General features: G+C 42.1%; 1 protein-coding gene across 2 annotated transcripts in view; it reads right to left on the bottom strand.

Moving 5' to 3' along the window:
- RFX6 (regulatory factor X6) overlaps positions 1-20,156 on the bottom strand; it is a 30,050-nt gene extending 9,894 nt beyond the window's left edge. The window contains exons 1-13 of one of the 2 annotated variants that reach the window (XM_083734000.1): positions 19,484-20,156; positions 18,072-18,228; positions 17,020-17,143; positions 15,459-15,520; positions 12,508-12,585; positions 11,423-11,450; positions 8,508-8,615; positions 6,673-6,750; positions 6,466-6,579; positions 6,006-6,055; positions 4,878-5,037; positions 3,572-3,716; positions 2,116-2,210 (exon numbers count right to left, since the gene is read on the bottom strand). In XM_083734000.1, the coding sequence (XP_083590126.1) occupies positions 2,116-2,210; positions 3,572-3,716; positions 4,878-5,037; positions 6,006-6,055; positions 6,466-6,579; positions 6,673-6,750; positions 8,508-8,615; positions 11,423-11,450; positions 12,508-12,585; positions 15,459-15,520; positions 17,020-17,143; positions 18,072-18,228; positions 19,484-19,709 (1,425 nt within the window). In that variant the 5' untranslated portion in view covers positions 19,710-20,156. Of the gene's footprint in view, positions 1-2,115; positions 2,226-3,571; positions 3,717-4,877; positions 5,038-6,005; positions 6,056-6,465; positions 6,580-6,672; positions 6,751-8,507; positions 8,616-11,422; positions 11,451-12,507; positions 12,586-15,458; positions 15,521-17,019; positions 17,144-18,071; positions 18,229-19,483 lie in introns of both variants that reach the window. The other variant, XM_083733999.1, reaches the window with a different exon arrangement.
- Positions 20,157-25,013: the final 4,857 nt, after the last annotated feature.

Genomic DNA, 25,013 nt, shown 5'->3' with positions numbered 1-25,013 from the left:
GGTGGCTGTGTCTCATACAGGCCATAATTTTGTAACCTACTGCAGCAAGGTGAACATTAGTCAAGAGTGTATTCACTTGATGTTGGGAGAAAACAATGTTTTCTAAGAAGTGGAGAGCACATTCCAGGTCCCAAACTAAGGACCTTCAAGGCTGTGATCTTACACACGTTTATCCCACTGAGCACAGAGGGATTTGCTTCTGTGTAAACCCCACTGCATCATTAAGGCTGCAACAGCCTAAGCACTTTTACACTCCATTCTAAATAATGGTTATAGCATCACCGATGCGCCTGCAGAGACACTTAACAGATATCAGGGCCTGCTTCTGTCTCTTGTCATGCATGCATGCATGCATGCATACACATATACATACCGGTGCATACTTTTATTTGTATGCTACCTTTCCACAGTTTAAACCAAGAAGGCTTACAACATGAAAAAATATGCAACTACAACATAGCAAAAGCAGTCATAAACAATAAACAAAACATCAAAAAATACAAAACCAACCCAAATAAATCACAAAAAATCTAAAATAAAGATACAAAAAACCCACAGCAACAAGCCCTGCCCAGCAAAACCCCACAATACCCCCACAAGAAATTGTGCTATCAATCTGTCAGTCCTTTCTGTGTCCAGGCATTGAAAGAGGCTCTGACACTGCCTCCCTTGCCAGGATCCAGCAGCAGCTTGTGGTAACATGACGAGCTGCCCCTTTTTCAATCAGCAAACAAAAGGAAGCCATTTGGTGTGACGGAGAGAGGCCCTGCACTTTTAACTGAACAGAAGGTAGAGGGCAATGGAAGGATTACGTGTTCTGTAAATCATTACCTCTTACTCAGCTAATCTTGATTCATACAGTAAATTGTTCAGCATTTTTTTTCCAGACGTGGGAGGAAAACACTGGAAACGATACCTGTTTGCCTTAGAACAATGTTCTGCAACAGATGCTGAATGGTGGACAATTCTACCCCTCCCTTACTTCCTCTGTTTAACAGTGATTATCTAAAGATTAGCTAAACAGAGCTGAAAATGCCATTCTACTCTGCAATATTTCAATTCGTTCTTGAATCAGAAGAACGATCATTTGAATTAATGATCATTTGAATTGTATAGTGATAGTGTATGGATTTCCAGGTCTTAAGGTCTTCTCACAAAGTACAGGCATACCTCATTGACCCTTATGAGGATGCTGGTGCAACTGCAGTCAGCCCACCCCCCTGCTGCTGTTGCCCCCCCCCCTGACCATAGGGCTGGAGGTGGATAGGGCTGAAGCTGGGTTTTCCCCCTCCTGCCCCTGCAGGCAGGGAGCCCTGGCTTAATAGACTACAGTATAGTGTAAACATAAAATTTATATGTACTGGAACATACACAAAGAATTGGGTGACTTGCTTTATTGAAATATTTGGCCTGGAACCAAACCTGCAATATCTCTGACGTACGCCTGACTTATTTCTATCGTTGAAGCCTAACAATACATTGGATTCAGTTCAGATGTAATAGTGCCAGTCCAACAAACTGTTACCTTGTGCGCCCTCATCCAGTGTGTCTTAATGCATTGCTTTCTGGTTTGTTAAACCCAGGGCTTCCCCCCCAAAAATGTTTAGGGGTACTCTCATTTTGGCTGCTCCCCATCCCCTCTCCCCTTCCTCCCCCCAACCCCCGAATGAGGGACTCAAGGTGGCGGCGGCACTGAGAGGACAGGAAGGCCCCCGGCAATGGCGGGGTCAGCTTGAGCGAGGAGGGGCAAGTGCTCGCTGGCTGGCTCTAGCCCGGCAAGAGGAGGAGGAGAAGCGCCATTGCCTCCACTGCAGCAGCCCCAGACTCCCCTCCCCAGGCACTGGTGGGGAGAATGACGGAGCTCCAGTCCGTGCTGCTATTGAGGAGACAGCTGGCATGTCGATCAGTCGGTTGGTTGGTCAGAGCAACACAAAATGTTTAGGGGTATGTACCCCTGCATCCCCCCAGAAAAAAGCACTGGTTAAACCACAGTTTCCCATTGTATCCCCACCCCCAGGAAGGGAAGGTGCCAGTTGGCCACCATGAGAGGGAAGAATGCTGTTCACAAGAGGAATAGACTTTGTCAGGAACAATTTGATTTCAGTTGGGGCTTACCTTGATAACCCTTTGCTCAACCACAGTATCCAGCCATTCAATAAAGGACTCCACAGTGGCATTCTTCTTTAAAAGGTCCTTCAGTTCTTGGAACACTGTAATAGAGTCATCTACCATGTAAAAAGGAAAACATATAGTTGCATTCTACTCTGAACAGGAGAGAAAGCCACTCACCCATCATTGATAGTTTTGGAGCATGTAAAGGAAAGGAAAAGGAAGAATTAGAGCTGCAGAGGTGAAGTGAGAAGACAGCATCTTGAGTTCATCAAAATAAAGTCTATTGAATTCAATGGGCCTATTTTGAGTATGTCTTAGCTGGATGCAACCCAGTAGTTTTAGCTGTTGCTTGGAATACACCCTTATAGCAATTTTGAGAAACACAGGAATAAAATACCATAAACTCTTGATGGTTTAGTTGTACCCAGTCTTATACCAGCTACCCTGACTAAGTAGACTTTAATGCCTTGCCACTTTGGCATGTGGTCTCCAGAGGGTTTGTAACATGTCAATGTGACCTTCAGGCCAAAAATGGTTAGGCCACTCCTCTTGATTTTGAGCACCCTGTGGAATTTTTCTCCTGTGGATTAACCAGTCTTTTCCTGTCTCACAGCAATGATAAAGCTATGCAAGCAGAACAGAAGAATGGAGTAAAAAAAGAAGAGGAAAAGAAATGGCACTGAAAATGTAAACGTGTCTTAAAAAGAGAAAAAACTTTACTTTAAAAAAGGAAACAAAAACCAGTTCATAAACTATGAAACTTATTATTCCTTAGTGAAATACTTTTAACGACCACACAAAGATCACAGAGTGTAGCCAGACAAAAGGAAAAACTAGCCAGGTCGTCATAACAAGCAATCACCAAGGATAAAATCAGGATGCCAATGATCCTGTAATGATTTCAGCAAAAGTCTGAAATATCAAAAGTGGTGGTTCAGGAATAGAATGAAGCTGATTTTTTCCAAATATTATTTTCAGTTGTATACAATCAGCTGCCTCTATCACATTCCCAAACCAGGTTCTTCAATATCAGTGGCCACCATGTGCATGGAATGAGAAAGAGCTTCTCCCAACATTTAAGTGAACTGAGAAGCTCTTGCTTCCATGCAGCTTCAGGCATCTGTAGTAAACATCTACAGGTTAAGGCCTATTTTCACACATGAGACACAAATCACCTTAGGCTTAAGCTGTTGGATAAAGCAAAATTAAACCTATATTGCCTGGAAATCATTTGATTTTTCTTCTGACTTCTCTCGGACATTATTAACATCATTATTAGTATTTCTTTCTTTCTTTAAAACATTTCTATACCACTTAAGATTTCAAAAATCTCTTAAGTGGTGAAACGATTGTTACAGGACAGAAAAGGTTTAAATGTGATTTTTAATGTAACATATTTTAAAAGAAATTCCCTGGGTGTGGAGAACAGCAATGATTCCTCCCTTGACCAGCAACTTACATTCAACGTAGCCCTCTCCCTCAGAAACCATGCTTCCTGAGACTGTGAGCAATGCCTGAGATCCAATGCTGTGCAGATCTACTTTCTCAATATCAGCAACCATGGCGTTCACTATATGTTGATCAAAAAGAGCTGGTCGAGCAATCTGTGAATAGGCAACAGGGGAAAAAAACTATGCTGAAAATGCTAATGGGGATGGGTGGGGAGATGGCACTACTGTTTCTCTTTATGTTTATGTTCAGAAGACCATACAGAATCAGTATTATTATTTTTGGCCCCCTTAATGTTTTCTGACATAGAAAAAAATAATGGAATGAACACTGAAATAGCAAGCACAGTTCTTATAACTGGTGTCTGCTCAGTTTCAGATGCAATGAAATTAGCTGGGGGTTAAGCTGCACCATCAGAAAACACAGAGCAGGTCTGGGCTGCCTGAAAGCACTCAATCAGTGGCAGCAACTGTTCTTACCAGCTCTTGCTTGTGAATCTACAGCCCTGAGAGAGGTAGGTGGGTTGGTAAATAGCAATGTGTTAGTGAACATGGTCAGTTGGCCAGGACCAATTCAGAGGGGAATGAGCAAAGAGGGCTCCCCTGAGCGAAGAGCACCTTCGCCACAATGGTTTGTTACCCTTTCTGCCTAGAAGTGTTCCTTCCTCTCTTTGCCATTATTGCACATTCACCAAATGCATGGAGAGGAGCAGTTCTCTCTTAACCTACAGATAGCCACCTCAAGCTTTGTGAAGAATCCAAGCACAAATATATAATGGGTTGCAGGGTGGCCAACCTCTGATGTCTGCATGCTTCATAACACATTAAACAGAACACTACACATTAAAAACGTCCGAATACAGGGATGCTTTCAGATTTCTATGGAAGGTTGTATAATTATTTATCTTTTTGATATCTGATGGGATGGCATTTCACAGGGTGGGCACCATTACTGAGAAGGTTCTCTGCCTGGTTCCCTGTAACTTCACTTCTCGGAATGGTCTATCACCACTACTCAATGGATCTAAATGGTTTGAAAAGTGGTAGGGGATATATTATCCCATATGGATGGCCTTTGCTGATTCCCTGGTAGCCCACTGGAATGTGGAGTTAACCAGGGGCATTGACTGTCTGGCTCCAAAGTGCCCTCTCAGATGGAGCCTAGATGGAGCCCAGGTGGCCCCATGGGCTGAGGGCAATGAAGCAATTGCTGAGATAACTAGAGCACCAGTGGCAAAAAACAATGTCTCTTGTCAAAACTTTCAGGTCACTCTCTTCATCATGCATGCAATGCTATGACCTTTATTCTAGATTTACCTGAGCTAAGTGCAGAAAGGAGGTTTGACGCTTCAGCGAAGATACAAATCTTCGTGCTATGGGTAATTTCTTTGTTGCAAGGTCTTCTGGTAGATTTTCTAGTGATGAAACAATCCAGTGTTCCCAGTTTTTAGCAAAATTTCTTATATCAGCCAACAAACTAATGAAAAGGAAAATAGTAGAATGGAATCAACTTCTGTATTGATTTTTGTCATAATCAGGAATGACTGAACAAAAATGTTGGACAATCTAAGCTGCATACTTGATAAACCAACACAAGCCAAACTAGTTGCTTGAAGTCTCAAAAGCCACGTGGCCAAAACTCAAGACCCATTGCATTTGCAAATAAATGCACAAGACTAGCAACACTGTGGGAAGCAACTGCAAGTGTCACATGGTGTTATTCTGCACCAGCATAACAAGATGGGCCAAATCTAGTGTCCCAGCAGCCCAACTGCTATTGCCTGACATGGCAAAGTAGCAATGGGTTCTGGCTGTAGCTAAATCAACATTTGCCACTGCAATCCTATCCAATCAAAATATATTAAGCCTTCAACCATACTTGACACTGCATTAAACAACAGGGAATGAAACCATACAAAACAATTCAGCCTAAATAAATATATCCAACAGACACCATTAAAAAAACTATATTAATACTGCATATCACGGTATAGATAATGAACACTGAGACAGCTGTTTAGGAAGGGAAGGCTGAATGATTTTTTCCTTAGCTAGCAATCAGCATTGGCAAAGCTGAAAGTGCGAACTAACTCTTTGTTTTGTGGTATGTGTACAGTCCAAAACTAGCAAGGGGGAACTTGTGTACAGCTCTGTCTGCTGATGGCGGAGATTCAGCATAAGGAACCACTCACATACTGCCCTTTTGTACATAGAGAATTTGATTGTCCTTGCTGGATGAGAAGAAATAAATGCAACTGAAATTAGCAAGTGAAACACTACTATCCATCAAGCTCTTCCCTGTTCAACTACAATAATTCACGTCATTAGGTGTCGAAAGATCAACGTTTTTTAAAAATGGTAATTCCTCCCCCCCTTCCATATCAGTTATCAAAATGTCCACCTTTTTTATTCAATCAACATCATCTTATGCAAGTAATTGCTCACCTTTCTGGCATTTCTTGCATAGTTGCAGGGATGAGTACATCTGTAAGGACCTTGAATAAAATGGCAGGAAAATGAAAAGTTCTCAAACACCAACGCATTCTGATGTAGGAGGAATAAACTGGTGCTTACTAAAGCTTCCTTAAAATTGCTTCCTTAAAATAAGAGATTATTTCAACAACCATTCACAATCATTAAAAGTTAACAGACTGAAGAATTTGTAGAAACTTTAACACTTCACTTCCCTCCCCATCTACCATTCCACTATATGTGGTACTCCTAATAAAAAACTAGAAAGGAACCCTGACACTCCTGTTTTCTATCTGCGGTGATTTTAATGATTTTTGTATGGAGGAGTATTCAGTCACATGAGCCCTGTATGGATACTGAAGCTTCTCACTTCAGTGAGGACTTAGTTTGGGACAAGATTTCCATTCTCCACTTTAGTTAACATGGAACACACCTTGTATAGTATTGAGTCGCAAACACAGAAGATGTCAATGATCACAGGGTTTTCAAGCAGGGGGAGGAGGTGGTCAGGCATTCCTTGCCAAAAATGTAATAGGAAATGTTGGATCTATGGAAGAGCAAGCAGAGCACAGATATGAATGACATGGTGGCCATGACCTTGTACAGGTAAGTGCTAGGTGTGTACTCAAGTGAGCCTTACCTCTTCAAAGTTTCCATTAATGGCATTGTCGAGGACACACTGACAGTGGGTTTTGTACATCATGATAAGGGTATCTACCTATTTCAGGAATTAAAAAAAATAAAAATTAGAATCAAATGAAATTCAGAGACATAAGAAGCCACTTTATACTATCAGGCCATTGGTCCTTCAATCTCAGTATTGTTGACACCGAGTGCCAGAAATTCTCCTGGGTTTCAGGTAGGAATGCTTCCCATTCTTCCCTGGAGATGCCGGGACTGAACCTGGAATCTTCTGCATCTAGAGCATGTTTTCTACCACCGAGCTATGACCCTTCACACAAACTTTCACCTCTTCTATGGGAATTTAGTAAGTATCACAGTCCATTTCTGCACTAACTGTGAAAGCTGATCTAATACAAAATAATAATGTATGGAATTCAGCATTGCATTTAACATATATATGGGGTGAGGCAATCACTGAGTTGTTAATTTATTTGATTTACCATTTATGAAAGATTTTCAAAGTGCCTTGGAAGCCTCAGTTGCCCTCACAGCAAACCTATCCAACTATCATAAGCACATAGGACATTGCCTTCTACTTTATCAGACCATTGGTCCATCTATTGCTAGCATTGAGTGGTAGCATCTCTCATGGGCTTCAAAAACAAATCTTTTGCATGGAGATAAATGACTTAAGAAGGCTAAAGAGTGATTTGTCATGGCTAAGCCATTATTTCAATCCAGCACTCTCTACTGCAACACTCAGGCTGGAGCTAAAGCTTTGCCATGCTTTGTCATTCTGCTTCTTGATGTAATACAAAATAGAGTTAAAAGTATAGAGCAATAGTGTTTAACATGCCAAGATAAACTGTCTAATCAAAGTGACTAGCATTTGAAACTAAACATTCCAAGTTGGGTTCTTCTGTTAAAATGCTGATTTCTGACTTTGATCTCCAAAGTGGGCATTTTGGTAATTGAATGTTATACATCATCTTGCTGTAAAGGTTGATCTGAACCACCCAATCAAATAGAATCATAAAGATTTTGTCAAAGCTATAAAATTATTTTAAACACTAATTTGCCTGGCATATGCAGACTGTATCTTCTACAACAAGGACATGTTGTATGCTTTAGGTAGAGCACCTTTCCAAGCTAAACCGTCTCAATAGAAACCAGTGTCTACATTTTCATGGACTCCTGTGGGATCCAAAGCATATCTGAGACTTTTAATGGAGATTGGGAAAGTCTGGGAGATCCCAATGATCAAATGGACAATAAGCCAAAATTGTGAAACATTTTCAGTGAGATTGTTCATAAAGGTCTACATTTTATGTGATTGTTCACAAAGGTCTACAAAGAAATGAACCCGATCTGCTAGCTGAAATGCCCAGTGCTCTTTTCTGTCATGTAAACTCCACATGTACATAATTTAAAAATAATCAGTAAGTACAAGTGTGCTATCTTCTGTTCATTGACAAAACTAGGCAGGAGGAAAAATCCACTTAATAATTTGCCCCAATTGTTTGCTCCTATCTTATCAGTGCTAAATTAATCCATTGGTATTTCGAATGGATAGTACTCCTAACTATTTCTTTGTTTTGCCCTTCTTAAGGCAAATACCACCTGTTTGTAAAATATTAGGCAAGTTAATATGTAAATAATTTAACCACTTTCCACCGGAGAGCCAGTTAAAAGGAGATAATAGAGGTTTGCTCCCACTATAAATCAGTCAAGTTTGTTTGATTATAGATATTTCTACTTGTTTCATGTCACTACTACTGTGAAGCCTTCAAGGGAAGAGGCAGATTAAAAGGACCTGATTTAGTTCAATATATTATCACTTTACATTTTTACCTTGTCTTTGGAGATGCACCCATCCAATACAAGGTGTTGGGCGCTGGGGAATTCTGGAAGAAGAGTCCCAGTTTTGGAGCTCAGTGAATATTTACGAGTGAATCCACCCTATAAGATGGAAAACAATATTACATCTTCACGCCAACAACCAGCCGCAATTTTAGCAGGATAAAAGTTGGGCATTATGAAACTTTTTGCTTTTGTTTTGAGCAGTATTTTGTTTTTATATTTAGATTCCATTATTTTTATTTAAAGTATGTTTCTCTCTCTTTTATTTATTTGTACTTCAGATTTGGGTTTCCCCTCAAGTTTCTACTTTGCAAACCACTTCCAGATTGCTTATATTAAGTTGTGAATAAATCAATTAAATTAATAATAAATCTATGCATATGAAGACTAAATCAGAAATATATATATGGTGGTGCTTTAGAACACCGGAAAACACACACACACACACACACACACACACAGAGAGAGAGAGAGAGAGAGAGAGAGAGAGAGAGAGAGAGAGAGATTGAATTACAATAATAAATCTGCCCAGGCATTTTCTGGATCAACCAGATAGCTCCAAGTTCCCCACCTGCCTATGTTTCTACACTAACCCTAAGCATTAAAAGAACAGAAGGAGAGGGAAAAGGGGAACAGATTTTCTAAAAAAAAACCTGGATGCTTCTTCCTGAAATGATTCCAAAAACTGTGTTTTCTCCTTGTTGCCTTCTTTTGCATACCTCCCTTTAAAATGTTTGCATTATATTTTAATTTGTTTTTCTTTCTTTCTGTGTTGTTTTTTTAAAAAAATAAAATATTTTGAAACTGAAAAAAGTACTTTCCACAGCAAGGAAACTCATATTCTCGGGATAAATGATCAGAATCTGTATATTATGTGTAAATTATCCATTTTGTAGCTTTTGCAGACTTTTTAATTTGTAAGAGGGATTTGGGTGGGATCAGAGGTGGGAGGATTGAGAGCCATAGAGGAAGGCTCCCTTTGATTTCTGGGCCCTTAGCAGATGCTGGGATACAACATTTGTATGGAGTGTGGGTAACTATGTGTTGGTAACTACTGAAAGCTAAATTTATTTGGATCCCATATTTTCGATCCTACAGTTTACAACATGGAACCAGGAGCACAGAATGTGAATAACGGCAAAACATTGAAGAAGTGCAACATTAGTCTGGCTTGAACATTGCACCCCTTTATATTTATTCCAGTGACCCCAGCTTTTGACTTTGTTATATATCGGCACTCTCAGAATTAGCATGCTGGGTGACACAAATCAGGCCATCTAACTAAGCAGTCTATCCATGGCCAGTCTCATGATTCAAGGATAATAGTCAATGGATATTTTAAATCAGAAATTCCCAAACTGTAGTCTGAGAACCATCAGTGGTCCACAAGCTTCATTCAGGTGGTCCATGGCTTGTCTGTGGATTTGTGGTTTAAGACCACAAATGGCACATCCATCACATTAAATATTTGTGAAATATTTGTTAAATATAATGTGATGGCACATCCATCACATTAAATATTTTTATTTTATTTTTAATGGTTTATTATTGCTTCATTTACTTCTTATATTGTGTTTTATTGTGTTCCATGGAATTCAAATTGTAATGCCATAAAATGCAATATAAAAGAAATAAACAAAGCTCTAAAAATACTATTAAAGCATCTGGCACATTACGATTTCTATGAGAGGTGGAAAAATCAGGAAGTGGTCTACCAAGACCCTCAGCAATTTTCAAATGGTCCATAGAGGTAAAGATTGGGGAACCATTGTTTTAGATTTTCAACAATTTAAAGTAAAATAAAGTGAGCATGGATAGAAATATAGATAGTCAGGCTGCACCTCACCTAAGAATCAGGCTACACAAACACAGATAAAGAGCTAAATGAAAGAAGTGATGTGTTCACATTCTGTATTGACACAAACATTAGGTGGTTTAAAAGACTGTCATGAGTCAACATGGTTGCAGTTGAACAATTACCTATCAGCATTTGGAGACTGTTTTTTGTGTGTTTTTTTAAAAAAGAGTAATTTGGGAAACATCATGATGCAAGTACCCATCAAACATTCAAAAATGAGGGGCAAGGGGAGCTGAGGGAGGAGGTGTAGTGTGTGGGTTTGTGTCGAATGCAGAGAAAACATTGGCATGATGAATTCAATAATGAATCTGGAGACTTGGGTCTCAGCCGCACATTTGCCATGGGTGTCTTTCCCTTCGAAGGAACTCGTTGTAAGCCCGCTTAACGTCAGAGTCTATGACAGCAATTATTTGTGGCTCAATTAATCACAGAGTCTTGAATGGCACAATAAATGCTTTAGATAAAGGAGTTTGCTGATACTGCTGCCTTTGTGGTGAGTGAGGGGAGCCAACCATTTGCAAATCTGTGTGCTGCAGTGAAGCAAAAAAGGTTGTAGACGTGGGAGGCTTGGGAAAGTTCTGCCTATAATCAATTAGCATAATCTAATGAACATTATTGACTGTAGTTCTGTAAAATATTCATACTTTATGTTACCTAGGGGACATACTGCTAAACAATCTAAAATTTTGGTCCTCCCCAAACTTGGGGAAGCTGGCACTGAGAAGAGCTTCGTTAATGCCCCACATATATGGATTATGCTATTGTACAGTTTAGTTGTTAGGTCACCTTGAACTTGGTTGTATCTGAGTGGAGTCAAAAGTTTCCTGTAGCTGTTCTGTTCTTAAATCTCTAATTTGAGTTCACTCCCCCCTCTGGATCAAGAGCCTGCATTTTCTAGTCTTCTTACCAAGTATAAACAACAGGCCACAACTACATGAGGTTTTGAAGCAGACATCAAAAGACTGTGGAACTTCCACTATGGGATCAGCGGGGCTCTGTGTATCTGATGTTCCCACCACATTACAAAAGCATATGAAATATTACTCACCTCATTCTTCAACTTGCTTCCAGAAAACCTTTGAAAACAAAGATATTTCACATTTGCATTAGGATGTAAAATTTAGGAAATGTTGAGAAAAATACTACCACCCACTAGTTATCATGTTTCACAAAAGGGAGGGTGGTGCTTTTTTGAGGAGAGTGAAGCAACATCTATTTCCACTTGGTTAATAATAATAATAATAATAATAATAATAATAATAATAATAATGCAGATATATATTCAGCTATACTGAAATTCTGGTGGTGATGGAGACTGAAACATTATGTGACAACTTGCCCACTCAAACCAATGCACTAGCTTGCTTTCATACCACTGGTGACTGCAGACATATAGAGGTCTGTTTTTCCTTAAGAGGTTTTCTGCAGTCAGAGGAAATGTGGATTAAATGCAACAAAAATTATGGCCTGGCATTTTGATGTGAATGTTGCAAAAAGCTTTTGTGCATGAGTAGCAGTGGTTCCACAAGAAATTCCTGTCTGCAAGCAGCCTAACTCAGTCCCAGAATAGCTAAAAGGTTGCCACTTTTTTGATGACTGTGCCTTTTCTGTGGTGACTCCTTGCCTTTGGAATGCCCTCCCCAAGAGCACCTACTAGAGACCTCATTTCTCTCATTTAGGTGCTAGACAACACAATTCTGCTTTCCCAGGCATTTAAGAGCATGTTCCCCAAAGTGTCCCCAATAAGGGGTGTGTTGTAGAGTTATGCAATTATCCCTGTTGGCTTCAACCCCACCCACTGTCAGGATGTTCCTCCCACACACAGACTGCCCACAAGGCAATGAGCCCATAAACCAGTTGTTCTCAAAGGGTGTGATACATCACACTGGTATGGCCGGAGAGGGTAGCCATTAGTTATATGTTACTTATAACATATAACACAAATAGGGTCTGAATGCACACCCCTCCCCTGTCCACACTTTGAGCATTTGCATGTTCAAGCAAACACCTGATCATGTAATATAATAATCAAGTGGTGAAAAATCAAGTGTACATGTGTGAACTAGTCCAAGGTGATTTTTGAACATCATTCAACACTATATCAGTTATACTTCAAATGTTATTTTACCATACCTTGTCAAACCTTTTCCAGAATACACTGAGTGATAGTATGCACTGCTTTCTTTAATGCCAATTCCATAATAGTGATATCTGTAGCAGGGAAGAAGCCAACAAACAGATATAGAGATGATATATAAATAGATATAGATAGATGATATATAGATAGATAGACAGACAGATAGATAGATGATAGATAGATAGATAGATAGATAGATAGATAGATGATAGATAGATAGATATAGATAGATAGATGATAGATGATGATAGATGATGATAGATGCTAGATGCTAGATGCTAGATGCTAGATGATAGATAGATAGATAGATAGATAGATAGATAGATAGATAGATAGATAGATAGATAGATGATAGATAGATATAGATAGATGATAGATAGATAGATAGATAGATAGATAGATAGATAGATAGATAGATGATAGATAGATATGCTGTTAAAAGGGGCACAAAAAGTTGAGGACAAAGCAGAACTCAGACTTTCAAGTTTTATTTTTTTATGTTCATTAGGTAACCTTCATTCAGTAATCCTGTCCCCCAAGACAGAACATTATTAAAAGCTAAGATTTGAACTTAGGACCATGACTAGTCAAGGTGATGAAAGACCCCAAAGTGTTATCACAATAAGAAGTTTCACCAGTGTCCCTGAAAACAGGGTGCATGCCTTTCCTTAAGACTCATAAGCAAATAAGAGAAAAACAAGACAGTATATATGATAGCATCCATTTTGTCATTAGGTATTGACATTTAAGCCAGGAACCCAACTTATTTGGATTTTTAGAAACTGCTTATTTCCAGCAGTCTGAGGTGTGCAGAAGCAAGCTCACTCGCCATAGTGAACTTTAGCTATTGAATAGTTTACTATCTGTAACATAAAAAGTAATTTTTTTATATAAAATATAGTATGATAGAAGAGGGAGGATCAAGAAGAGGGAAACTGATTTATAGGATGGATAAGAGAGATTGATAGGTTTATTTAGTGTCTAATTGTTTTTATTGTACTGAAAATAAATAAAAGCTGTGATGACAATCTTCATATATGTATTTTTCATCAAAAATTACTGTAAGAACCACAACAATCTCTCTCCCTCTGTTTCTTCACTCTCCCATTTTCATGTGCATGGACATATGCTCCTGTGCGGCAAGTAGCCCTGGCCTGAGCATATGCTGACACAAATGATGGCTGATAAGGGCAATGATAGGATTAAGCTGCTCAGGCACTTGCAATAACTCATTATCGCAAGGCCAGCTGCCATATCAGTTTTATTAACCCCCTAAATCACTTTTAATAAATAAGATAATGCCTTTCAGAAATGGTGCAGGGAAGCTAAGATTTAGCATTGATCAAAGTCTACAAAGAAATTAAACTGTAACTCGAGCTCAAACAGCTCACAGCATCTGCCCTCCATGACACCTAAACAGGTCATCCCTCAACAGGAACCGCAGCTGCACAGCAGACCTTGGCCTTGGTCCAGAGGAAGTTACTTGTGTGGCTTAATTTAAGCACAACTAATTTATCTGTCACGTTGATTTCAATAGGGCTTATGTCCAACCGGCTTTCTCTGCGCTGGGCCATTTGTTTAATGGTTCCTACTAAGTTAACTGCCTGCGGGATTTCATGGACAACAGTTGTGTGGAAGGGCCTCTTCCTCCTGGGCTTTCCATCACTTTTGCCATTTCGCTACGCTTACTCTAACCTCTTCCATCTTTCACTCCCTCCCCCTCTTGTTCACCCAGCCTATTCATTCTGTCTTTTGTAAACCACTTTGTGGTTTTATTACAGTCAAGAGGCATATAAATGTTGGGAGAAATAAATACAATTTTCAGCCTTTTCATTAAACATCAAAGTAAATAAGGCTCAGTTATAGGAAATCAGTAGGAAATGAACCTCACCTGGGCTCACACAAAGGTATTTTTAAAATATCAGACCCAGAGTACATGGATCTGGCTGCCAATTAGTTTCTGGGCCTAATTCAAACTGCTGGCTTTGAGCTATAGAGCTTTAAATGGCTCAGACAGTAGCAGAGAACAGGCGGGGACGTGGCTGGCATGTGTCCCGGGGGCGTGGTGCGCCGCCTGTGGGAGCATGGTGCGCATCCTGGGGGCGTGGCGCACATCCTGGGGGCATGGAGCCCCGTCTGTGGGGGCGTGGTGCCCAGTGTGGGGTGGTGGTGCTGGGGACGGTGCGCTCCCCCTGCCCCCCTCTTCCTCTGCCTGTAGGCTCAGGGCTGCAATACCTCAAGGACTGATTCTCCCTATATGAACCAACCCAAACTTGCAACTATCATTGGAGGCCCTTATTCTGGTGCCGCCTCCATGAGAGGTCCAGAGAGTGGTGATATGAGAATGGGTCTTTTCTGTGGCGGCTCTCCATTTGTGGAATGCTCTCCCTAGGGAATGAGCCTGGACAGCTCAGTTGGTTAGACCACGGTGCTGATAACACCAAGGTTGCAGGTTCGATCCCTGTATGGACCAGCTGCATATTCCTGCATTGCAGGGGGTTGGACTAGATGATCCTCAGGGTCACTTCCAACTCTACAGTTCTATGATTCTATGGGAAGATCATCTGACACCATTTTTGTCTAGTTTTAGGCACTAAGCAAAAACTTTCCTTTTTACCCAGACTTTTGTCATTTAATCTGAAGGTTTTTAAGTACTCGTGGCCTTTTTTAGTGGGACAGGGTCTGCCAATGCTTGTGAATCATCCTAAAGACATTTTGATTTGCTAATCTGTTGCACCCCAGAATTTTCCATGTTGATATCCTGGTTGGGTTTTTTGTTTTCTTCAGACCTCATTTTGTTTCCTTCAGACCTGTTTTAGAGACTATTTATTAATTCATCTCATATGAGAATTCCCCGTTGTCTGATGAATGATTTTATGGCTTAACACACACATTTATAGATTGAGAAATCACAGCTCTGAAGCACTAGAGGTGGAATATCTCTTACTTTGAGTGGCCTCTGGTGCCCAGCCGCCTTGTGGTGAGAAGAGGAAATTTCTGACGAATAGTCTAGAGTGAAAGATCAGAAATTAAATATCTATAATGGGAGGGAAAAGGCTGTGGCATTGTGTTCATCTCCCCTGCTGCTCTCATTTCCCACATTATGAAACCTGAATGTAAAACCTCCATAGCTTAAGATTTACATCTAGGAACACAGGAAGCTGTTTTAAGCCAAGTCAAGCCAATAGTCCATCTACAACAGCAGGAAGAGATTTCCAGAGTTCCAGGCAGATGAATCTTCCATCCCTACCTGAAGTTTCTGGGGATTGAACCTGGGACACTCTGCACACAAGGCAGATGTTCTTCCACATTCTGTGCCACAAGAACAAGAATCAAACAATTTTGGACAAGTGGCACAAGAAAAGCCCAGTGTCACTTTTAGCATCCCACATGAATTGCCCTGGAAGCATCAACAAGACAACTGGGCAATAAGAGTAGCTGGACAGTTACCAAAAAGCCAGGTGGGCTTTAAAACAAGGGTTTTTTTTTTTTTAGCTTGGAGAACCAATTTATTCAATGTGGTTTGAGATAAGGAACTCTGAACTTGAGATGTGCCGATACTGGGTTGTTGTTTTTCAGTTCAGCAGCATAGCTAATCTTGTTTTGAAAAGGCCCTCCTTCGAACTGACTTCTGCAACCGCACAACTAAGGGTGAGCCAAGCTGCCAAAAGTCACAGACACCACAGCTCAGCAGCCAACAACAGAGCAAATACCCTGGAGCCGGAAAGCCCCGCATCTAATAGAAAGAGATAATCCCACTGTTGCCAAAATTCGGAAAAGGAAGTAATGTAGTTGGGGGTAGGAATTAAGGTTAATTCACTCTTGTTGGTACTGAAGTCATTTAATATCATTGGGAGACATGGACCCCCTCCCCCATTTCATTAAACTAATGTGTTTCAGCTCCACAAAGCAATTGGGAGATATCATGGGTGTTTTTTTGAACTCTGAAGCTTTCTTGGTATTTAGTTTCACTAGTTCCTAGTAGTTTGGATTTAATTTGGAAAGCCCACCTCTCACTTTGATTAAATAAGTTCAACATTAAAGTGTGGGTGGATTTTTGTCAATTGGGGGTAGGAGGGAAGAGGAAAGATCTGCCACCTGCAACTCTATCCTTTTCAATCTCTTTCATTAACTGTGCCCTGTTCTCACAGTAATTATTACAAAAGTTACATGCCTTTCAACTTTGCTGACTCCAGCAATCCTTTTCCTCTACCCTGCACCTCTTCAGGTGAAGGACTGATTATATCCTCCTGCAAACCCCCAGCTTCTACTACTGCCCCTTCTCAGTCCCATGTTGCAAAACAAAGAAGGACATTGAGCATATCCTACCAGGAGTAAGATTTAAAATAACGTTTCACTGAAAGCACAGAGGGCTTTGCTCAGTCCTGTTATCATGGGAGAAATCAGAGGCTCAAATCAAACGCCTCTTGAAGAAAATGAGGGAACTGGTTTTGTTTATTTCAAAAAAGCAATGAAATGAAAACAGGTGAATCAAATGCCTTATTTACCTTCCCAAATGTGGCAGCACAGGCAGGTTCAAGTTTCTCCTTCCTGCAGAAGTCCAGGTAATGTGCATAGAGGATGCACCTCGGCAAACAAACCCCTTCACATACAATATAATTCTCTTCCAACCTAAAGGTGGAAAACAAGCCAATAACATGAAATACTCTGTCCTATCCTTAATCCTAGTTTATCTACCTTTCTTATTATTATTATTACTGACCAGCCCAGAAATTGGAAAAAAAGCCCTGGGCCTTTTGTACTGTGTGAATACCTCCATCACTTTCTTCCAATCATTTTTCCTAAATGTTAATAGTCCAGTCTCTGACCTAACCCTAAGCCAAACCGTAGCCTAGCTGAAGGCAGAGGTGTATTGGCTTCCAGGAAACATATAACAACTGCCTGGCAGTCCTTTTAGCTCAACAGGGCACAGCAGTTTGCCCAAGCTTTGGTTTAGTGTGTGCCACCTGCATGCGGGATCATGGTTAAGATCACTCTTCCTCAACCATGATTTGTAGCCAAGGTTTGTTTAACCACAATCCTGCATGTGAACGACATGTGAAGCCAAAGCTTGGATCAGCTGTCACAATGAGCTAAAAGCCACCCAAAGAGCCACCCAGAATGACTGGGGCAACCCAGCCAGATGGGCAGGGTGCAAATATTATTATTATTATTATTATTATTATTATTATTATTATTATTATTATTGCAGTCCTGGTAATCCATATTTAGGCTTACAATGACATGGAAATCATGCTAGCCTAAAACAATTAAAAATGAACACATTAAATGGGAAAAAGTAACACTGTGTACACAGCATGGAGCACACTAGGTGCTTGAACTGCAGCTCCCATAACCCCCGTCCAGCATGGCTGATGGGCAAATATTCTTGGAATTATAGTCCATAATATCTGGAGGGCACCATGTTGCATACCCCTGGAGTAGCAGGAAAGGGGCATTGCGTGTCTACTCCAAAGCAAGTGCCATTGAGTTGAATGGGACTCACTCCTCAGTAATTGTGCAGAGTTAACCAGCACTCTGGAGTGGCCAGTGGTCTTACCATTGCAAGGTGAGCTGCGTCTGCTTCTTCTTATCCTTCATCATCTGAGTGATCGTTTTCTTTGGAGGCGAGTGTTTGTTCAGAGATTTTATCTTACTTTCGTGGCTCTTTCCATCTTCCTCTTCCAAGGAAAGGGGTTCACGGTTAAAATGAATTTCTGAGCACAAGGGAGTTTAAGAAGAAAACACAATGAATCAAAATGAACTGTGGGCTGTTGGTTCATTTTATTTTGCTATGCCTGTACCTGGGAACTCCACACAATTTTGAACTTGGATTTCTTGGATGGGAGCTTTCCCCTCTTGATGCAAATCAGAGCCACATGGGGAGAAGCCTAATCTAGATCAGGTGTGTTGCAAAGGCAAAGAGCCACATCATGCATACACACAACCACATCCCATAGTCCCAATGCAACAAGAGCAACATCCCCATGGCTGCAGCGGATGACTTCTAGTTTCGTCTTCTTATCATAGAGCTATACAGAGTTTTAAAAGGTGTGAAAATAAGAATGTTTGGTAGGCATACGGGAAGAGGTGAATATTTGGTCCAATCAATGCTGCTGTTTTAGCTATTCTATTCATATCTCACATGCAGACTGTTGAATTTTGGGTACCTCGGTAACAAAACCCCATACACCAATAGAAATTACTCCAGTAAATGTTCCCTTGCCAATTTGGAATCTGTAGATACCCAGCTGAGGGAATGTCCACCTCAGACTTGCAGACTTTAGCACCAGCAAACACTACACCACTAAAAGACACCATCTTGCACATCTGTATAGTAAACTGAAGCCAAGCTCTGTGACTGTAATTCTAAGAAGCCCAGCTAAAATCAGGGAGACTCGATTGTATTTATTTAGAAGGAAGTCCTGCTGAGTTCAAGGGGACCTCTTGCAGCCTTTCGCTTTCTGTAAATATGTTTAGGATCTGGGTTTCAGAGAGAGAACGGCAGCGAAAGGGAGGGAATTCGGTGGGAATGAAAGCCTTTGTACTTTTCTCACCAAACTGAGGGGGTGAAGGGGGGGGGGATGACCTGTGCGTCCTTTTCACTGCGTACTTGGAATGCAATGGAAACGAGAAAAACTCGGCATTGGCTCCGTGGCATCTCTTTCCACTGCAATTATTTGGAAAGACGTTCCCTTCGCATCCGTGGGCGGGAAGACAAGGAGTTTAAACCCGAGCATCCTCCATCCTGGTCTCTGCTCCCAGTGCCAAAGGCAGTACAAACGGGAGCAGGGGGTGGTGACAAATCCCCGGGGCTGGTGCAGAGTGCGCAACGGCATTGGTCCCAACCCAGCAGGAACACACGAGGAAGGACTCCCCGATCCGAGGCTGCCCCCACCGGCCCTGAGGGATTGTGATCTCCTCTCTCTGGGCTGCCCCTTCCCGCTGGCCGGCGTGCAGCTGCCCCCTCACCTGCCTTGATCCCAGCGCGGAGCCCCGGCTCGGGGGCCCCGCGGCGCCGTCCTCCGGGCAGCGAGCCGCCCTGGGGCGCCTCGTCCAGCAAACCTTGGGCCAGCAGCTCGGCGTAGCAGTCTTCGTCCTCCTCTTCGTCCTCTTCGTCGTCGTCCGCCTGCTGCGGAGGCTGCGGCTGGCCCGGCGCAAAAGCGCCCCGGGACGGGAACTTCGCCAGTTTCTCCATCCTCAGGGCGCAGCGCCCGCCCCGTCCATGGGTGGTCGGGGGCGCAGAGGGGCTGGAGAGCACGCGGGGAGGCGGCCACCCAACCCCACTGCGGCCCCAAGGCGGGGTGGTGGAGGACAGGTGCGCGATCTGGAACGGAGCAGGTGCTGGTCAGGTTGGCACAGACGGAGCCGAAGGGGCATGAGACGTGAAGGCTGTCTCCAGTCAAGCTCCTTTATGGGGACAGGAGGAGGAGGAGGGCCGTCGAGAACAAACCGCTCTCCCCCTTCAGCACCGCCAGGCCGGGGAGAAAGGAAAGCCCTGCCCACCCATTGTCACGCACTCTGCCCCACGTCAGATTCGCGACCTCTTTCCCTTTTCCTTTTAAGCCATGGGCAGGTGCCCCTGCAGCAACTCCTCTTTGCTCAGATACAGCTCCCGTTTGCTCTCCAAGGCTCGTCCCCAGAGGAAGGGACGTTCTGATAACGGTTCTTTTGAGCGCGTGCAAAGTGGAGTCACCGTAGTCGCCTCCTACAGACCTGGTCACTAAGATCAGGCTTCCAAGCCAGAGGGCGCGATTTCATAGAGTTGCAGGGGACCCTGAGGGTTCTATAGTTCAATACCATGCAATGCAGGAATCTTTTGCCCAACGTGAGGCCCACGGCCCCATGATTAAGAGGCTCTTGCTCTACCGACTGAGCGATCTAAGGGCCAAGGCTCCCGGCAGTTCTAACTAAAGTATGGATGCTGACCTCTGATGAATTAGAGTGGGTCGGTTGATACTGGATCTTTGATAAATACCCGGAGCAAACAGGTGATCCCCAGGCACTTTGTAGACAGTGATGTTCACTGCCAATTCACGGTGCCCTGCAGTGATGTTCACTGCCAATTCACGGTGCCCTGCAGTGATGTTCACTGCCAATTCACATTGGGTGGGGAGACTGTATCGTCCACTCCTGAATGTCCACTGCTGCGGGACATTTAAATAAAATATAATGTTCCCCAATATTAAAAGCAACAAGCAAAACCCACCACCCACAACTATTTACCTACTTTTGGAAATCCAACCAGTACTAGATTTTCATCTCTTTGGACATTATAATATTCAAATATGCACCTCTTTACCCTCAGTCTGGGAAGCTGCACAATTAACAAAGGATTACTATCCCCCCACATGAGGTGCTGCACAGAGAGTGCAGCTGCACCTTGCTAGATCACCTGCAGAGAACAGGTGGACTCAGGTGTCCACACAGACTTTAGGCTTCCCACCCTCACTCTGTGATCTCTTAGATAGGTACTTAGTATGATGCACAGCTCATTTACAAAATCTCTCCCAAATCAGTGGGGAAGACAAACGCACCACAAAAAGAAAGACCGGCAGGCAAATAACTGTATATGCTTAGCCAAGTCCTGTTAATAAAGCTCCATTGCTGTCCACCTGCCAGGAGGGTAGGAAGAGAGATGGATAATTCCAGTAACTTGTGCAGGTAGTTAGGGCAAGTTCAGAAGTTAGAACTTCCTTTTTAAATTGTTCATTTAAATTGATTATAATATCATGTTCTATATATTTTATTAATTAAAAAAATTGTTTCATTCAACTGCAGCTGGTACAGTCTGATTGGCCCAAGGAGATTCAAAACAGCAGCAGCAGCAGCAGCAGCAGCAGGAGGAGGAGGAGGAGGAGGAGGAAGAAGAAGAAGAAGAAGAAGAAGAAGAAGAAGAAGAAGAAGAAGACGACCCTTAGGTATTTCATTCCACATCTTTGCCTTGGAACTTTTTGCCAAGCTTCTGTAAAGTCCAACTGCTCTATACTCAGTAGGTGGTGACAAGTGACAGTCCATTGGCATGTGATATTTGTTCATGTGTTTTATTGCTTACATTTCTATTCCATCATTCCCCCCACCCAGAAGTTCAAAATTGTGTACATGGTTCTCCTCCTCCTTACTGTATCCTCACAACAACCTTGTGAAGTAGGTTAAGCTGACAGACTGTGACTGACCCAAGGTCATCTAGTGAGCTTCATGAAAGAGTGGAGATTTGAACCATGGTGTCCTAGGTTCTGAGCCAACACTCTAATACATTCTAATCTTTGGCGATCACTCGTAGCCGAGTAAGATTGTCTTCCATAAACACGGTTTTAACAATGAGTCCATAAGTGTCTGTGGAGGCCAATTCTGAACCCACACATCCTTCCACAGTGGGGACATTGGTGGGAGTGAGTGGGCTTGTACATTCCTTAGACCCTTGTGAGCGAAGCTGAAGCTCATACTCCCAGCAGGGTCACCCAAGGCAGTAAGTTGAAAGAGAAGGAGCTAGACAAAGAATGATCCAAGCCATTCTAATACACCACTGTGACCACTTAAGGAACTCAGACGCCCTGCTAATTGGTCTTCCAGGAGATGCCAGGGTGCAGGGAGAGGTCAGAACTCTCTCATCACACCTTCTAAGTATCATAAAAAATGCATTAATAATATCACTCACAAAATGCCAAATATAACATGTTGCTAGGATCTGCCCCCACAGGGCAGCCAAATATAGCTCTCTTGTGTGAACAAAAGCAGGCACCATATGCTTTTTCTGCCTTCCTCCTATGCACTTCTTTCTCACATATGTTAATAAGCACTGGATCTGATCATATTAGGGGCTTTGACAAAGATGATACCAGTGGCCACCCGCAAGGAAGTGGGGAGTCAAAGAGAAAGGCAAGAAACCTTTTTTTATTATTCCTTTCCCCATTCTCCTTGTTAACTCTTAACCCAGCCCCTCCAGTTTTTTGACTCTGAGCAATGGTATTGGGGGACTTTTTAGATGTGTTACTCCGCTAACTTCAAAATGTGGCAATCCAGCCTTGCTGCATTTGGTGGCATTTCTGCTCAACCTGGTGAGTGTGGACCTAGATGTTCCCAAAGTCTTTCTCAACACCAGAATACAAGAAGAACCCTACTGGATCAGGCTAGTAGCCCATCTAGCCCATAATCCTGTCCTCACAGTGGCCAACTCCAAGCAACTGACATTCAAAGGCATACTGCCTCTGGCAGTGAAAGGAGAACATAGTCATTATGGCTAGTAGCCAATGAGAGCCTTAAAGGTAAAGGTAAAGGTAAAGGTAAAGGGAACCCTGACCATTAGGTCCAGTCATGGCCAACTCTGGGGTTGCAGCGCTCATCTCGCTTTATTGGCCGAGGGAGCCGGTGTACAGCTTCTGGGTCCTGTGGCCAGCATGACTAAGCCGCTTCTGGCGAACCAGAACAGTACACAGAAATGCTGTTTACCTTCCCGCCAGAGTGGTACCTATTTATCTACTTGCACTTTAACGTGCTTTCGAACTGCTAGGTTGGCAGGAGCAGGGATCAAGCAATAGGAGCTCACCCCATCGCGGGGATTCGAACCACCGACCTTCTGATTGGCAAGTCCTAGGCTCTGTGGTTTAACCCACAGCGCCACCCACGTCCCTAATGAGAGCCTTATTCCCCCTTAATTTGCCTAGTCTTCTTTTAAAGCCATCCTGATGTGAGTACTGGTTCAGTATCCCAATGAGTAATAATTGAGAAGAAGGTACTGGGCTCAACAAGAAGATGCCAGTAACATGATCCATTGAGTGGTGATGATGTGGTTCAACTTTGGCATTTCTCTGCTCCTTCTTCGTGTCCACAAGGGTAGGCAGTCTCCTTTGCTTATAGGAACTCTCTCCAGCTCTGCCCCTTCCTCCCCTGCTTTTTTACTCTCTGCAAAAGTCAGCAGGCTACCATGTTACTTTGAAAATACATTCTATTAACGACAGTAGGTTATTTAGGCTGCAAGTCTAGGCACACTTACCAGAGATTCTCATTGAGATTAATGGGATTTATGTCTGAGTACATCTGCATCGGGTTCATTGTGATATTGATTTTGAAGGAAAATATCACCAGTAGATGGCAATGTTCAATGCTGTTTCTGTTTACTTCCCTCTCCAAAGGAACAATTTTTATGGTTCCTGAAGGAAATGAGATCTGTTAATAAAGGCCTGATCCAGAATCTGCACTTATGTGCAGAATCCCGTTGTCCTGTGAGTCTTAAAAAACACAACAAATTTAGTTTTCAGTTTTAGGAACAATAGTATATATAGAAGCTGATTACATATGCCTTTGTGGTATTTACTTATTTTGACAGTATGTTTATATATAGCTATATGCATATTTATGTAACCACTATAAAATACAGGTTCAAAATACTCACTAGACATATAAGAACCAGTTCAGCTTTACAGCGAATATTTAGCTCAGCTTTCTTAAAGGCCAGTTAGAGAACTATCACAAGCTTCATGAGATTGGGGAAAGGTTCGGAATCAGAATCAAAAGAAAGCAACCAAAAATTCTTTTCGTTATTTGTTTTTAAGTGGAAATTTCTTTGGACACTTTAGATTAAAACACAATGCATCAAACATTGGATACAGATTTCTGATTATTATGTTAAAGTCAAGGAAAATTAGTATACCTGGTCCCTATTTTCCCTGGATTAGCAATGGTTGGTATTACAAGGTGCATTTCCTAAGTGGATCTTGCTGATATTTGGATTCCCAAATCCAATATCATATAAAAAGATAAGGCATTAGTTACCCTAGATGGCGATATTTTTTCATAAAACACCCTGGAGAATATTATGGTACGTTGATACAAGTTTGCATCAATTTAACCAAAGCCTATCATTTTTGGAGTGTGTGATAAAAATGTAAGTTCATGTTAAATGTGACAAAGAAGCTGGTGAGCACATGGGGGAAGGGGGAGAGATATTTGCATACATTCCTGCCCCCCTTTCCCCCTTTCCTCTACATATTTAAATTTGTTATGCTAGTGCTTTAGCAAAAACCAGCTTCAGCTTGTCTGTTCATTTCATCTGAACTCTGCAAAACTTTCTAAAACACCACCTGCCCTGTCTTGGAAGTGTTTTGCAAACACTACAGAACCTTTTGCTATGTTTTTCTGTTCAACAGACTATGTGAGGTGGTGCGTTTGCAATGGGCAACTGGTTTTCCTAACAGCTCAGTGAAATCAGAATCCTGAATAGTTATGAAGATCCTTCAGTGTTTCTGTTTCCTTGGCTCCTGTTTGAAAATGCTCTCAGGAGGAAAACAGGAGCTCCAAAGGGAATTTTGTTTCATGGTTTCATGGGTCTACAGAGCAGAGAGATGCCATTTTTAAAAGCCAGTGTGACTGAGTGGGGAAAAAACAACAGGGATTATTATTTTTTACAAGGAGACATATTGGAATGGTGGGGGATCTTACTGGGTGTGACTTGTTAACAGTGGTGGCTGTTGCATGTTGGGATTGGTAGGGCAGAAGGCAGGAA

The sequence above is a fragment of the Podarcis gaigeae genome (assembly GCF_964106915.1).
Source record: "Podarcis gaigeae genome assembly, chromosome: 3".
In the NCBI taxonomy this organism is placed as follows: Eukaryota; Metazoa; Chordata; class Lepidosauria; order Squamata; family Lacertidae; genus Podarcis; species Podarcis gaigeae.
The sequence above is the reverse complement of the archived record's forward strand: the minus strand, read 5'-3'. Positions and strand labels throughout refer to the sequence as shown.